We start from the raw sequence: 16,093 nt of genomic DNA, 5'->3' as shown, positions 1-16,093 counted from the left end.
TGTGTGAAATCCCCCCCCCTCCCACCACCACCCCCTCAACACCCCGTTTCCCCAACTTCCTGCCCACCACCCCCAACCCCTCCCCTGTCTCCAACCTCTTCCCCCCCTACGCCCCCTTCCTCCCACCCCCGCATCCTCCACCCTCACCCCCTACGCTCCTACGCTGTCGCCCCCTCCCCCCCCCCCCCCTCCGGCCACCACCCCCACCCGCCCCCCGAGGCGTGGTAGGTGCTAATGGACGCTGCGGCCAAGACAGCGATGATCGACAACAGCTCTGTGCCCGAGGTGGGACAGTGGACAGAGAGGACCCCCGTCATGGACCTGGCCTCAGTATGTGGCGGAAACAACGGCACGAGCAGGGAGGGCACGGAGGGCGGCGCGTGCGACCCGAAGGGCCTGGGCATCAGCCTGTCCACCCCCATCCTGATGATGTCCACAGGGGTGCTGGGCAACCTGCTGGCGCTCCTCATCCTCTTCACTGCTGAGAAACAGGTGTGTGTGGGGGGGGGTCGGGGTGTGGGGGTGTGGTGTGGTGTGTGTAGTGTGTGTGCCTGTGTAGTCTGTGTGTGTGTGCGTGTGTGTGTGTGTTGCTTAAAGGTAGCAAAATAGTGTTGAAAATGTATTGTTTGCAATGTATAAAATGTATGTACATTTATGAGTTCACAATATATATATATATATATATATATATATATATATATATGTGTGTGTGTGTGTGTGTGTGTGTGTGTGTGTGAGGAAAGATAGATAGATAGATAGATACAGACATGTCTCTTCTCGTTCTCTATGTGGTCCATTCAACTGTGTGCTTCTCTGTCTCCCTCTCTCCCCCCCACCACCCCCACCCCCTCTAACTCTCTCTTCCCTACCCCTTCTCTCTGTGAGTGCTTCCCTCCTCGTTCTCATCCCCCTTCCATGTTCTGTTAATGGGAGATTTCAATGCTCGCACTGGTTGTAGTAGTGATTTTATTGACTAGAAGATATATATATATATATCATAGTCAGTCGTGTCCGACTATGACCATCAGAACAGCAGAGGAGGCAACTGCTATTCCGACTATTTGGGCTAGAATTTGATTATAGTGGAAAGTGTCTTGCCCAAGTTACATCCGCACTCTCTCGGCCAAGAGGGGTTTAGGACAGTCGGCGTTAGGGATGGTTTCACAAAGGCCAACTAGCCCACAAGGCTGCAGCACTAAGAGCCAGTGCAATTTTTGCCTCCTAGTTTGAGAGTCATAGTCCTTCACAAAAGACTAAACTGTAAATGATTTCCCATTGACTGGAGAAACCATTGATAATACAGCTCTCACTTTTGCTGTTGGCCCAAATGTAAACTTATGTCAATCTGTGATATAAGCCGAGTGTTGGGCCGTTACTGTCCTAGAACTATTGAACACTGACATGCTTCTTGACAATATTGATCAAAATCCCTCCCTCACATTGAACAGCCTTGATATCCCAGTCAGTAGAAATACAGAAGATAAACACAGTGTTAATAATTTCGGAAAAGCTCTCCTTAATGTATGCCGCTCAAATAACATATATATTTTTAATGGCAGACTAGGCGATGACGTTAACCATAGAAAAAAAAACACAAACGTAAAAGACTAGAGTACTATTGATTATGTGATTGGTGAAATTCAGTTAATGACACAAGTCCATGATTTCAGAGTAAATGAGTTTGATCCTCCACTCTCGGATATTCATTGCTCTGTCCATACAAATTTTGTTATGTCAAGTAAATGGAGTGATGGCCTGGGGGTAACGCGTCCGCCTAGGATGCGAGAGAATCTGAGCGCGCTGGTTTGAATCACGGCTCAGCCGCCGATATTTTCTCCCCCTCCACTAGACCTTGAGTGGTGGTCTGGACGCTAGTCATTCGGATGAGACGATAAACCGAGGTCCCGTGTGCAGCATGCACTTAACGCACGGCAACAAAAGGGTTGTTCCTGGCAAAATTCTGTAGAAAAATCCACTTCGATAGGAAAAACAAATAAAACTGCACGCAGGAAAAAATACACACAAAAAAAAGAAAAAAGAAAAAAAAAAAGGTGGCGCTGTAGTGTAGTGACGCGCTCTCTCAGGGGAGAGCAGCCCGAATTTCACGCAGAGAAATCTGTTGTGATAAAAAGAAATACAAATACAAAATAAATCACGTGTAAATGTAGAAAGTACTGCTCAAGCTAGACATGACAGTGTTACTCAACTGACTTCATGCCAACGCAAGATTGTTTGGCGTAAAAAAAATGTACAAAATGATGCTTTTGTTGTTAGTGATGAAGACATGTTATCCTTAGATAATATGAATGATGATGATGTAAATGACATGCATGATGTCATCAAAAAGGTGATCTTCAACACTTGCGACAAGTATGGCATGCTTAAATCAACAGCTCCAAGACCCTCAACAAACACCAAATGTGTACACAACACTAACAAGGCATGGTTTGACCAAGCATGTTAACTCAGTAGAGAAAGATACAACACATTCAGAAACGCTTATCTGAATGACAAGGACAATGTAATTCTAAAACAAGAGATGAAAGCAAAAATGTAAACTGTACAAATCCACAATTCGAAAAGCTGGAAAAGGGTAAAGAAAATCTGTAGTTAATGATATAAGAAAAATGAAATCACATGATCCAAAACGCTATTGGTCTCTCATAAACGGGAAGAACCGTAAACAAGCAACAACAATTCCGTTAAACAAATTCAAGGAACACTTTGAAAATCTGTCCAAAATAAATACAATTGACTAAACCTCACTCACACAAGAAGAAGAAACTGCTGATTATTGGGATAATTTATTGAATCAGATGAAGCAAAAACAATTGTAAATAAAAGCTTCACAGAATTAGAACATTATTCTATTGTTAAAAAGCTAAAGAATGATAAATCCCCCGGAATTGATGGAATTATCAATGAAGCTATTTATCATACCCTTGATAAATTAAAACAGTTTTGGTGTAATTTATTCAATAGAATATTTGAAACAGGTGACTGGCTCACTGGTACCATTGTCCCCATTTACAAAAATAAAGGAGACAAAAACGACCCGAATAATTACAGGGGCATCACATTACTCTCATGCAGTGCTAAATTCTTTACTGCTGCACTCAACGAAAGACTATGCACCTTTTCTGATACCTTAGATATTCTTTCCGAAAACCAGGCTGGCTTTAGACCTAACCACTCCACAACTGATCACATTTTTGTAATGAAATGTTTAAATGACATAATGAGAAGCAGGAAGAAAAAAATGTTCTGTGCTGTCATAGATTATGAGAAAGCGTTCGACAAAGTGTGGCATACAGGCTTATGGACAAAACTTATTCGCTCGTGGAATCAATATTGTCAGGAACATGTATAAAGGGATTGTTTCATGCGTTTCCTCAAATGGTGCCGTTTCTGAATCTTTTGCAGTTTATCAAGGTGTTCACCAAGGTGAAAACCTATCCCCCTTTTTGTTTGCTTTGTATGTGAATGATGTGGAAACCCACCTTATCAGGAATGGTTGCTCCCCTGTTGATATGGGACTAAGCCATGATGGAAGAGTATCTGAATACCTCAAACTATTGCTAATTCTGTATGCTGATGATACAGTAATATTTGCTGACTCACAAGCTAAGCTTCAGAAGGCGCTAAACGAACTAGAAGCATATTGTAATGACTGGAAAATGTGTTAATTGGAGCATGCTCCAAAACAAAAAGAATGGTATTCTGTGGTAAGATACTAAATTACCAGTACCCGTTCACACTTAATGGAAATACTCTAGAACACGTTACTGGCTTTAAATACCTAGGACTCACTTTCAATTTCAATGGTAAGTTTAACATAGCTGTGAAACAATTAAAATATCAGGCCAGACGGGCAATAGTGGCACTGTTAAGAAAAGCAGACAACTTCAGCTCCCTATTTCCTTTCATTTAGACTTATTCAATTCACTGGTCATGCCAATATTAACTTATGGTTGTGAAGTTTGGGGTAATAACTGCGTTGACATTGCTGAATCATTACACTTGGAATATGTAAATACATACTCCGGCTTAAGAAAACTGTTTCATCTATGGTGAAACGGGACGTTTCCCCTTGTTTGTGCATGTATATTGTCGAATGATCAAATTCTGGCAGAATTGTCCATTGATACTATTAAAAAATTATCCTTTCGCATGCTGAATACATTAACTGAATGTTTTAATTTACAAATACACAAAAATGACTGGTTACTTAAAATCAAACAGATTCTAGATGAAAATGGGCTGTCTTTTGTGTGGTACTATCCACAATCTGTATCAACCGCATGGCTGATAAACAATCTGACCCAAAGACTTAAAGATAGTTATACACACAAATGGGTAGAAACTTGTCGTGACTCTACAGAAACCAATAACTACAGTTTACTTAAAAGCCAAACAGCTTTTGAAGATTATCTGGACATTTTGTCATTGTGCTATAGCATCCCAATGTTGACACTCAGAACAAGTAATCACAAACTACCAATTGAGAAAGGGAGACACATGAACATACCACAAGAAGCAAGATTGTGTCATCTTTGTGACACGAACTGAGTGGGAGACGAATACCACTTTGTCGTGGAATGTCCTGCAATTCAAAATCTCCGCTATCAATATTTACCTGAGTATTACAGAACACGTCCCAACTTCCACAAATATGCAACATTAATGTCTATTGGTAGTAAGAAAAAGTTGCTAAAGTTTGCTAAATTCATTAAAGAAGGTTTTAATGTGTTTCGCTAGGAGTCAGTCTCAGTCAGGATTCTTTACCACTTATGCCTTGACTGTACTTGTTGAATAGGAATTAGAACAATGACATGTGTTCATCTTGACACTGCATCCTGTACATGTATATCCATTTGTAATTGCATGATCATATTTTATATGTCTTTTTCTCTCCTGTATATATCAAACCAATTTAGTATTACTGGTAATGGGTGATAAAATAACAAATTATTGTGTATTTTTATTTTGTTACACCATGTCACTGTTATTGCTATGCTCCAGCTAGCCCCCCAGTTCCCAGTTCAGGCTCAACTAGTCAGATACAGAGCCGAACATGTCACTTCACTCACAATTATTGTAAATCAAAGTGATTTGATTTTTTCATTTGTCTATGGAGTATTGCTTTCGCTGTTCTTATCCCATTGTATCGGACTGATGAATACATTTGACATTTTATTTCATTTCATTTTTTCCTCATTTGTATTATCTCCTCTTTTATTTCTTCGGTCTGAGATATCTTCGCTCTTCCTCTGTGGCCGTCATCCTGTTATTGTCATGTTTCCTTGTTTCTCTATGACTCAAAAGAGTTAATGGGAATAAACTCATTGTCATTGTCATTGTCATTGTCTTTCCCTTTTGCATGTGCCGCCCCCACCCTCATCCACAACTCTCCCCCCCTACACCCCCTTTTGTATCTCTTCATCACTTACTCTCACCAACTTCCTCTTCCTTCTTCACTGTCTGTCTCTCCCTGTTCTCTGTGCCTTGCCTGCCTTCATCCCTACGGCCAGCCAAGCCAATCCGTCCCCCCCACCCATTCCTCTCTCTCTCTCTCTCTCTCTCTCTCTCTCTCAATGTCTCGCACAATGACCAGCCAAGCCAATTGGTCATCCCTCTCTCTGTTTTCCTCCCTCTCTCTCACACACTGTTTCGCAGTATGAACACCAAACAAATCTGTCACCCTCTCCGCTTTTTCTCTCTCACAATGACTCGCACAATGATCAGCCAAGCCAGTCCGTTTTACCCTCTCTGTTTTTGTCTTTCACAATGTATGTTTGTTTGTATTTCTTTTTATCACAACAGATTTCTCTGTGTGAAATTCGGGCTGCTCTCCCCAGGGAGAGCGCGTCGCTACGCTACAGCGCCACCAATTGTTTTTTTTGTGTTTTTTTGTTTGTTTGTTTGTTTTCCCTGCGTGCAGTTTTATTTGTTTTTCCCATCGAAGTGGATTTTTCTACAAAAATTTTGCCAGGAACAACCCTTTGTTGCCGTGGGTTCTTTTACGTGCGCTAAGTGCATGATGCACACGGGACCTCGGTTTATCGTCTCATCCGAATGACTAGCGACTAGACCACCACTCAAGGTCTAGTGGAGGAGGAGAAAATATCGGCGGCTGAGCCGTGATTCGAACCAGCGCGCTCAGATTGTCTCGCTTCCTTGGCGGACGCGTTACCTCTAGGCCATCACTCCACTGTCTCACTCAATGACCAGCCAAGCCAGTCTGTCATTCTCTCTCTCTCTATCTCTCACTCAATCTCACGCACGATGATCAGGGTTATTTTTACACTTGTGTTCTTCCTTCCTCGTTTGCTTCGTTACAAGTACATCCATTTGACTGTCTCTGTTGGCTGTCTTTCGGGCGTCCGTACGCTTGTATTCACACGCGCGCGCGCGCACACACACACACACACACATACACACACGTGTACACATACACGTATAGCCACACACGTGTACACACACACACACACACACACACACACACACACACACACGTATACACACACGTGTACACACACACACACACACACACACACACACACACACACACACACACGTGTACACATACACACGCACACTGCGCGTACATTTTAACAGCCTTTTCTAATCTCTGTCTCTGCTTCTTTCTCTGTCTTTCAACGTCTGTCTCTCGGGTCTCTGTCTCTGTCTGCCTTTCTCTCCTCCTCTCTTTTCTCTGCCCATCTGTCCTCTCAGTCCCTACATCCATCTGTCTCTTCATTGACGTCTCTACCTAGTAAGAAAAAAAAAAGCTATATGGAATTTGTCGTGGTCACTGTGAATAGCAATTATAAACGTCTTAATAAACCAGCCTGTTGTTCATTATCAGTTGTTTCGCTTGTGAGATTAACGTCTTCTCTTTTACGAAGTCCTTTTAGTAATTTTCTGTAATCGTATTTAGATATTTGTTTCAACCCCCCCCCCACCCCCAAGCCCCCACTCCCCCCACCCCCCACACACACATACACGGTTTTTCCCCAACTCACCATTCATACCCCTTACCTTCCTCTTCTGAACGATAATATTCAAATGTATACATTAATACTGTAACGAAATGACTTCAGTCACCGATATGTGTGACGGTACATGAAACAAAATTCCTGCTCCTTGTTCGTGTAAATCGGCCTGTGTTAACGCTTCCCTGCTACCTCGCAAACATCCCCCCCCCTCTCTCTCTCTCTCTCTCTTTAACAGCTGATGGTATTGTAAGGAAACTGGAATGTACATATGTTACGTGGAGTAAGCAAATGTGGGCTTGCTGCACGTCAAGCTGTGATGGATGGGTGTATGTATATGTGTAGGTGGGAAGGGGTGTGGGGTTGCCGAGAACATGAGTCAAAGGCGAGTCTTAAAGTGAAACACTGGTTTTTACCACGCTCCCATGTCGTTCGGTTGAGGATTTTTTTTTTAACATGTCCCCCTTCAATGACTTTTATCTTAGACAATAAATGAAAGAATGAACGAGTGGAACAGACAAAAAACAAAAAACAAAAAAAAACAACAACAAAAAAACACCCCAAGAAACAACAACAATAACATTTAGATATATACAGTAAATGTAATATGAAACACAAACACAACAATAAGTGTAAAACTGTAAGAAATGTAAAACAATGATATAAATGATGTTTCAAGTAGTTTATAACGTATCGTTGGCAAAAACCGCATAGGTGAAATTGATACAAACACGGTAATTGCTTTTCCTATGAAAATTGCAATGCTGGTTTTTTTTTGGTTTTTTTTTGTTTTTTTGTTGTTGTTGGTTTGTTTGCTGGTTTTGGGGGTTTTTTGGGTGTTGTTTTTTTTGTCAAGAACTGTGTGGTATTCATCAAACGTGGTAGAATCTTGCCAGTGAAAATATAGGATCGCCTGGTATTTCCAGAGAAGACAGAAAATGTGCAACAAGCGAACGAATGTGATGGTCTTCACTGGGAGAATTTCCGTTCGTGATAATGTATTGATGCTGGTTTTCTATACTTATCTAAATGCTTCAAAGACTTTTTTATCACCGAAGCACATACAAGGATTTTTTTCCCCCGATTGAATAACGTAGTCTGGCTCCGTTGGGAACGTTAGATAATTTATTTCCTAAGTTGCAAGACACGACTTGTTTCTTCCTGAATTGTTCACTTCCTGTGCCAGCTGCGGTCTTTGCATAACTCCACTTTGTTATTGATGTTGTTGTTTGGGTTTTTTTGTTCGTGTTGCTTTTCGGTGGTGGTGTGGCTCACTTCCGCCATATCTATCTGCATCACGTTCAAAGAAACACTCTTCTCGCACTCTTCGTTATTTCAGTGAAATATTTTTGAAACTTCCGAAACGAAAAAAAAAAAGAAAAAAAAAAGAAGAAACCCGTTGGGGAACGTAAATGGTGTTTCATTAAAAAAAAAAAAAAAAAAAAAAAAAAAAAAAAAAAAAAAAAACGAACAACACCCCAAAAAACAAACAAACAAACAAAAACCAACAACAACAACAACAAAAGCCCACCACAACAAAACAAAAAACAAAGCTCACTATCGCTGGCATCCAGCATACGTAAAACGTGCATTTACAATCAGTCTTCAGATCTGCATATTCATTTTGCCATGCATTCTCATTGTTGTATAGTCGGGTGCATGAATATCGACGGGCGTTAGAGAAAGTGTGCAGTGTTAGCGCGTTAATATTGAAGTGTGTGCATGGAACGTGCTTAGCGTATTATTTTATGCAAGATTATGCGCTGAAAAAAAAACACAACAACAAAAAACATCAGGTTCGAACAACTTTGCAGTTTCATCAGGGTTTTCAGTTTCAGTGTTTCTTGGTGTCCTGTCAGTTTTTGTGTTGATGAAATTTGTGGCAAACTGCGTGAAATAATAGAATATTGTTGAAACCAACTCAATGACCAATAACAGTGCTGGGTCATCTTACATCCGTTCTTTTATTGTGACCACAGTAATAGTAATTAGATAGCAGTGCAGATTCCTGCATCTCCTTCGTACCCCTTGCGCTTACCAATAAAAGACTCAGTGAGTTTTATAGTACCTACTTACGCCTTCCTTTCGTTCCACACCGCCCCTTCCAAGTTCCCCATTCACGGCCACGCCTGGGTTCGTCTGTCTCTGTTCCTCCCGTTCATTACATAATACTGGGGGTTCATAGCATAGATCTCTTTAATTCCCCCATCCTCTTACTCATTTACTTATCAGATGATACTGCAAGCCTTTAACACAGCCTACCAACCTCACCTTACCTCACCTCAGGCCCACGACTACAAAGTAGTCGTTGGGGGAAGCCTGAGGACCCCAGACGCAACCTCCCTTCTCCATCTGTCTCTGTCGGCAAGTCGCCGGCAGCAGCTCACGTGCGTGGAGTCCGGTCCATTGTTTGATGTTCTCATGCCAGTTCTTCCGCTGTCTTCCTCTTCTTCTCCCGCCCTCGATAGTGCCTTGCATGATTGTTTTGGACAAGCTGGTGTGTCGAGTGTTGTGTCCAAACCATATCAGCTTGCGTCTCTTCACAGTTGAAAGGAGAGGTTTCTGAGATCCAGCAACCCCTTCCTATAAAAAACACACAACTAAAATGGCTGTATTGATTCGTAGCGCCTCTGTCTAACCACATTCCTCTTGTCAATCAAATATTTATGCAGGGTCGCAACACTTCCTGACCCCATCCTCTAAGCAATTAAATGGTTGTGCAAGGTTCATGACACATTTTTGCCCACTCCTCTGACCAGCTGAATGACTGTGCAGGTTCGTCGTGCCTTCTTTCTTCCCCCACCCATTTACCCACTACATGACGTTCGTTGACACCTAAATCACAGGTTCCTTGTGCATTGTTCCCCCCCTCCCCCCCCCTCCCCCCCCTCCCCCTCTAACCTACTTCATGAATGGCAGGTTATTTGTGCCTCCTTTCTACCCACCACCCCCTAACCTACTTCAATGAATGGCAGGTTATTTGTGCCTCCTTTCTTCCCACCACCCTCTAACCTACTTCAACGAATGGCAGGTTATTTGTGCCTCCTTTCTACCCACCACCCCCTAACCTACTTCAGTGAATGACAGGTTATTTGTGCCTCCTATCAACCCCCACCCTCTAACCTAATGACATCAATTAATGGTGGGTTATTTTCCCCAACCGTCTAACCCCTAAATGACGGAGTGATGGCCCAGAGGTAACGCGTCCGCCTAGGAAGAGAGAGAATCCGAGCGCGCTGGTTCGAATCACGGCTCAGCTGCCGATATTTTCTCCCCCTCCATTAGACCTTGAGTGGTGGTCTGGACGCTAGTCATTCGGATGAGACGATAAACCGAGGTCCCGTGTGCAGCATGCACTTAGCGCACGTAAAAGAACCCACGGCAACAAAAGGGTTGTTCCTGGCAAAATTCTGTAGAAAAATCCACTTCGATAGGAAAAACAAATAAAACTGCACGCAGGAAAAAATACAAAAAAAAATGGGTGGCGCTGTAGTGTAGCGACGCGCTCTTCCTGGGGAGATCAGCCCGAATTTCATACAGAGAAATCTGTTGTGATAAAAAGAAATACAAATACAAATACAAATGACATCAATGAATATATAGCAGGTTGTGTGTGCCTCCTAATCAGACCTTTCTTCTTCCACCCTCTAATCCCCTAAATGACTCCCATTGCTGGCAGGTCCGTCGCACGGCCTTCTTCCCCTTACTGATGGCCATGGCCTGTAACGACCTGGTGGGGCAGGCGGCCACGGGCTCCATCGCCGTGGTGGTGTACGCCAACAACCTGCAGTGGGTCGGGGGCCGCCCCCTGTGCCTGTACCACGGCTTCATCATGGTCTTCTTCGCCGTCATGACCCCCCTCCTGGTCTGCTCCATGTCTGTGGAACGCCTCCTGGCTCTGCGCTACTCCTACTTCTACCAGCGCCACTTCACTCCGGGGACGGCCCGGTGGGTGGTGGTGGGCTCGGTGGCCTTCACCTTGTTCTTCTGCTCCTGGCCCCTCATGGGCTTCGGCAGCTACGAGCACCAGTTCCCCGGGTCGTGGTGCTTCCTCAACTACCACCGGCAGAGTCCCAAGGACATGGCCTACGCCCTGGTCTTCTCCATCGCCAACCTGGTCATCATCGGCATAATCGTGGCCTGCAACGTCACCGTGGTCTACACGCTGCTCAAGATGCGCAGGGTGAGGCGGAAGATGAACGCTGTGCCGGGGAAAGCGGCCGGAGGGGCAGGAGGAGGGGGAGGGGGCGGTGGCAGGAAGATGCTGCCGATCCGTCAGCGTTCCCGCTCGGCGCTGAACCTGGAGATGGAGACGCAGATGGTGTGGTTCCTGTTGGCTATAACCGTGGTCTTCGCCTGTCTTTGGCTGCCCATCAATGTGAGTGGAGTTGTGTGTGTGTGTGTGTGTGTGTGTGTGTGTGTGTGTGTTTTGTTGGTTTTTTTTTTGGGGGGGGTGCCGTTTTTTGGTTTTTCGTTACGTTAGGGTTGTCGTTTCTCGTATATGTGTGGGTGGGAGGTGTGTGTGTGTGTGTGTGTGTGTGTGTGTGTGTGTGTGTGTGTGTGTCTTTGTGTGTGTGTGTGTGTGTGTGTGTGTGTGTGTTGTGGTGTGTGTGTGTGTGTGTGTGTGTGTGTGTGTGAATGAGGGGAGGTGGGCGGTTGTGGATATTCTTGTTTGTGTCTTTTTCAGTTCTTTCAGCATCACCCTCATCCGCCCCACCCCTCTCTCTCTCTCTCTCTCTCTCTGTCTCTCTCTTTCTGTCTCTCACTCTCACTAGCATGAGAGCGTACGTGCGCATTTACACGTATACATACTTGAACAGGAAGAATGCCCTTTGCAACAGTCAACAACAATACAGCAATGAAATCAACAGCTCTCTCTCTTTCTCTCTCTCTCTCTCTGCCTCTATCTCTCTCTCTCTCTGTGCCTCTATCTCTCTCTCTCTCTCTCTCTCTCTCTCTCTGCCTCTATCTCTTTCTCAATCTCACTGTCTCTCTCGCTTTCTCTCTCTCTCTGCCTCTATCTCTCTCTTTCACTCTGACTCCCTCCCTCTCTCTCTCTCTCTCTCTCTCTCTCTCTCTCTCTCTGTCTAACCGGCTGTCTTTCTGTTTCTCATGCGTTAGTACGTCTGATATTCAGTAGGTCATGATGACTGTTTAGGAGTGTAGGAGTGTGTGTGTGTGTGTGTGTGTGTGTGTGTGTGTGTGTGTGTGTGTGTGTGTGTGTGTGTGTGTGCATGCGCGCGCGCGCCCGTCCCTAATAATACTCTGAATGAAAATACGTTAAAGTGAAGACTACGCGTGCGTAATGTGTGAGTGTGGGTGGTGGGTGTTGGTTCGGGAAGGTTGGTTCGCGTGGTGGTGTGTTCGCGGGGAAACTCTTGAGAGCTTTTTGAGTGAGCCACATTGTTGAAATCTTTTTACAGTTTGCAGACAAGCAGGCACGCACGCGCACACACATACATACACACAACACACACACACACACACACACACACACACACACACACACACAGATTCCCAGCCTTCATCCACACAGGAAACACTGGGCTCAACCAACTCTAGATCCCTGCCGCAGACAGACCGGGAAAGATGACGATGATGATAGTAATGATAGTGATTGATGACGACGACGACGACGATGATGATGATGATGATGATGATACTGTAGACACTTATATAACGCCTATCTCTGATTAGAGACTAACCTCTAAGCACTTTACAAACACGGAGTCACTTGCACAACAGGCTGACAACGTGAGTTGCGCCTAAGGACAGATGACATCAGGCACTCATCACTAGTTTCCTGGGTTATTCAGACAGGTTTCAGAAATGCACACACACACACACACACACACACACACACACACACACACACACACACACACACAACATTTGCAGTTAGTTTAGTATAGTTACCCCGCCATGTAGACAGCCATACGCCGTTTTCGGGGGCAAGCGTACTGGGTATGTTCGTGTTTCCTTAACCCCCCGAACGCTGACATGGAAGTTAGGATCTTTAACGTGCGTATTTTGACAGGAAGTCACATGGATGTAGAAGAAGAGACGGCCCAGGTCTTTTGTGGCTCGTCTTATCTTTTTCTGTTTTTTTTTTTTTTTTTGTTTTGTTTTTTGTTTTTTGTTTTTTTGCTGTTGTTTTTCCCATTAAAGTGGCTTACGCTTCCCTCTTTTTTTTTTAAAGTGTATTTTATTTGTTGATTACAGTGGCACACGCTCCTCTCTCATGTATTTGATGTGTTCATTCAGCTGGTAAACGCTCTGTCCTCTTCCCTGACCTCTCTCTCTTTCACCCATTCTCCCCCCCCCTCCCTCCCCGACCCCCCAAGCCGCCCCCCCACCCCCCCCCCCCCTCCCGCCCCCTTCTCTCTCAGTTTTTTCTCTTTTGCCTGCCTCACAGGTGCTAGGACTGAAGCATGTATTACTCAGCCCTACACTCTTCGGGAAGGCGCCTTGTATCATTTGCATTCTCTCTGTTTCTCTCAGTATGTCTGTCTGTGTCTGTCTGCCCCGCCTGTCTCGCTCTGTTTCTCTGTGTCACCAGCCAGTCAGTGAGTCACACTGCCCAATACATGTTCCACTCGCCCTGCGAGTGCCACCGATCGATCCTCGCACGCTCGCACGCATCCTCACGAACACACAGCAGTCATGCACATACTCACAAACATACACACGTACATAGTTATATTAATAGATGCATGGCAGTAAATGCTGGACCCACCAACCTCCCCCCCTCTCTCTCTCTCTCTCTCTCTCTCTCTCTCTCTGTCCCATCCCCGCCTTTTCAAGTTTCGATTCGATTCTTGGCAAAGGAACAAGACGTGAACCACGAAAGGGTTTGGCTCTTCGTTTATTGATGGGAACAAGATGGAAATAGGAGGACTGTGCAGTATGCAGGATGAATGTACAATACAATATGCCTAATGTTAACGTTCATATTTTAAATATATTTATGTTAATAATTACGATGTAATCATTATGAATTGTACTGTTTTTAAAGCGAATGTGTGAAATGCTCTTATTTGAAAACATAAGTTGGTTGGGTTTTTTTTTTTTTTTACTTCTGTTTAATCAAGTAATCCGTGTGTGTGTGTGTGTGTGTGTGTGTGTGTGTGTGTGTGTGTGTGTGTGTGTGTGTGTAGGGTGGCTGGTACGTACATAAAACTTTTGTTTGAACGTATGTGTAAATGTATGTATGCATTGTGTGTGTGTGTGTGTGTGTGTGTGTGTGTGTGTGTGTGTGTGTGTGTGTGTGTGTGTGTGTGTGTGTGTGTTTTCAGTTTTCAGTAGCTCAAGGAGGCGTCACTGCGCTCGGACAAATCCATATACGCTACACCACATCTGCCAAGCAGATGCCTGACCAGCAACGTAACCCAACGCGCTTAGTCAGGCCTTGAGAAAAACAAAAAAACAAAAAAAACCACCACCAAAAAAACTACCACTACTAATAATATGTATAAGGCGCAAAAACTTGATGAAGTCAGCTATAAGCGTACATAGATAAATAAATAAATAATAATTATAATATAAAAAAGTAGTAGTAGTAGTAGTAATAATAATAACAATAATAATAATAACAATAATAATAATGATACTAAATAAATAAATAAATAAATAAGAGAACAACGATGATAAATAAGCAAATAAATGATAATAAAGCAAATAAAGAGTGTGTGTGTAGTTTGCTTATCACATCTTAGCGTGTACACATTACACTGGCGTAACGTATTATGTATAACACATGTTTTCTAAAGAGCAAATTTCTGGATAGTGTGCTACATAAATATCCATTTTTATCATTATCATCATGGCACGCTCGCTCATGCGCACATTAAAAAGAAAACAACAACCAAGGCATATGTGTGCGCACGCGTACACATACACATCTGCATGCACGCGCGAACACGCACACACACACACACACGCAAGCACAAAAACGTCACTTCATCTTTGCAACACTAGCTCTTGACCCTTTCTCAAGTTATAGTGTATGTGTGTGTGTGTGTGTGTGTGTGTGTGTGTGTGTGTGTGTGTGTGTATGTGTGTGTGTGTGTGTGTGTGCGCGCGCGCGTGCGTGTGTGTGTGTGTATGTGTGTGTGTGACCAAACTGGTTTCTGTCGCTTCCAGACCCAGTGTAAATGAGAAGCTTATCAACATTCAACACACTATCATCAAATTGTTTTCGTTGGATTCAAAACGAAACACCATAAAAGCAGTGAAGAGAACAAGAGTAAACTGAAAATGAAACGGCAATTATTAATCATCTACATTTCTTCCCCTGTGTTCTTTGCATTCAGTTTCGTTCCGAAGACGAAAAATTGTGAATTTGCTTTTAAAAAAAACACACACAAAAAAACCCAAAAAAAACAACAACAACCCAAAAACATTGTTATATATACCGTGCATTTCTTCCCTTTCGAATGACGTAAAGAAGGCCAAGGCCAGTCAAAGAGTGGAGGGGAAGAAATGTAGATAATATATTGTAATGTTATTAACCAATTTTCAGCTTTTTTCTGTTTCATAAACGGAAAAGTTCTGGGGAAGAAATGTGGACATTGCCAATGTACCAAATGACAAAAAACGTTCGCTATCAGCTGTATTCGCTAACCGATCCACTTAGAAGCGGAACACGCTCCTTGCTTCATAATTCATCACACACAGGTGTCGGTTTTCGCACAGGAACACGTTGCGTGGGCAGTCACTCGAAACGCGACCACCCTGATTGTTATTCATGGGTCTTGGCAACAGCCACATGAACATCACCAACGATCCGACTGGCACTGTATTGCGAACGTGAAATCATATGCGATGGTTATTGGTGCGGGTACTTAGGTCAGCGGGCATCGCTCCCGAAAGAGAAACTACGTGAGGGAGAGAGAGAGAGATGGGAGAGAGAGAGAGAAAGAGAGAGACAGACAGACAGAGAGAGGGTGGGAGAGAGAGAAGAGAGAGAGAGAGAGAACTCAGAACATTTTAAATCTGAGGCCACCGACCTGTATATATATGACGGCACGTGGCACACACACACACACACACACACACACACACACACACCCTCGCACACATATAAAAACAAAACCTTG

At 43.7% G+C, this 16,093-nt stretch overlaps 1 protein-coding gene across 1 annotated transcript in view; it reads left to right on the top strand.

Annotated features, from left to right (window-relative positions):
- Positions 1-303: 303 nt before the first annotated feature.
- The window catches only part of LOC143280427 (uncharacterized), a 40,677-nt gene continuing 24,887 nt past the window's right edge, over positions 304-16,093 (top strand). The window contains exons 1-2 of the mRNA XM_076585066.1: positions 304-492; positions 10,675-11,373. Of these exons, the coding sequence (XP_076441181.1) occupies positions 316-492; positions 10,675-11,373 (876 nt within the window). The 5' untranslated portion in view covers positions 304-315. The remainder of the gene's footprint in view (positions 493-10,674; positions 11,374-16,093) is intronic.

Source organism: Babylonia areolata, chromosome 3 (genome assembly GCF_041734735.1).
Source record: "Babylonia areolata isolate BAREFJ2019XMU chromosome 3, ASM4173473v1, whole genome shotgun sequence".
Taxonomy (NCBI): domain Eukaryota; kingdom Metazoa; phylum Mollusca; class Gastropoda; order Neogastropoda; family Buccinidae; genus Babylonia; species Babylonia areolata.
Note: the sequence above shows the minus strand (reverse complement) of the source record. Positions and strands in the feature narration are given on the sequence as shown.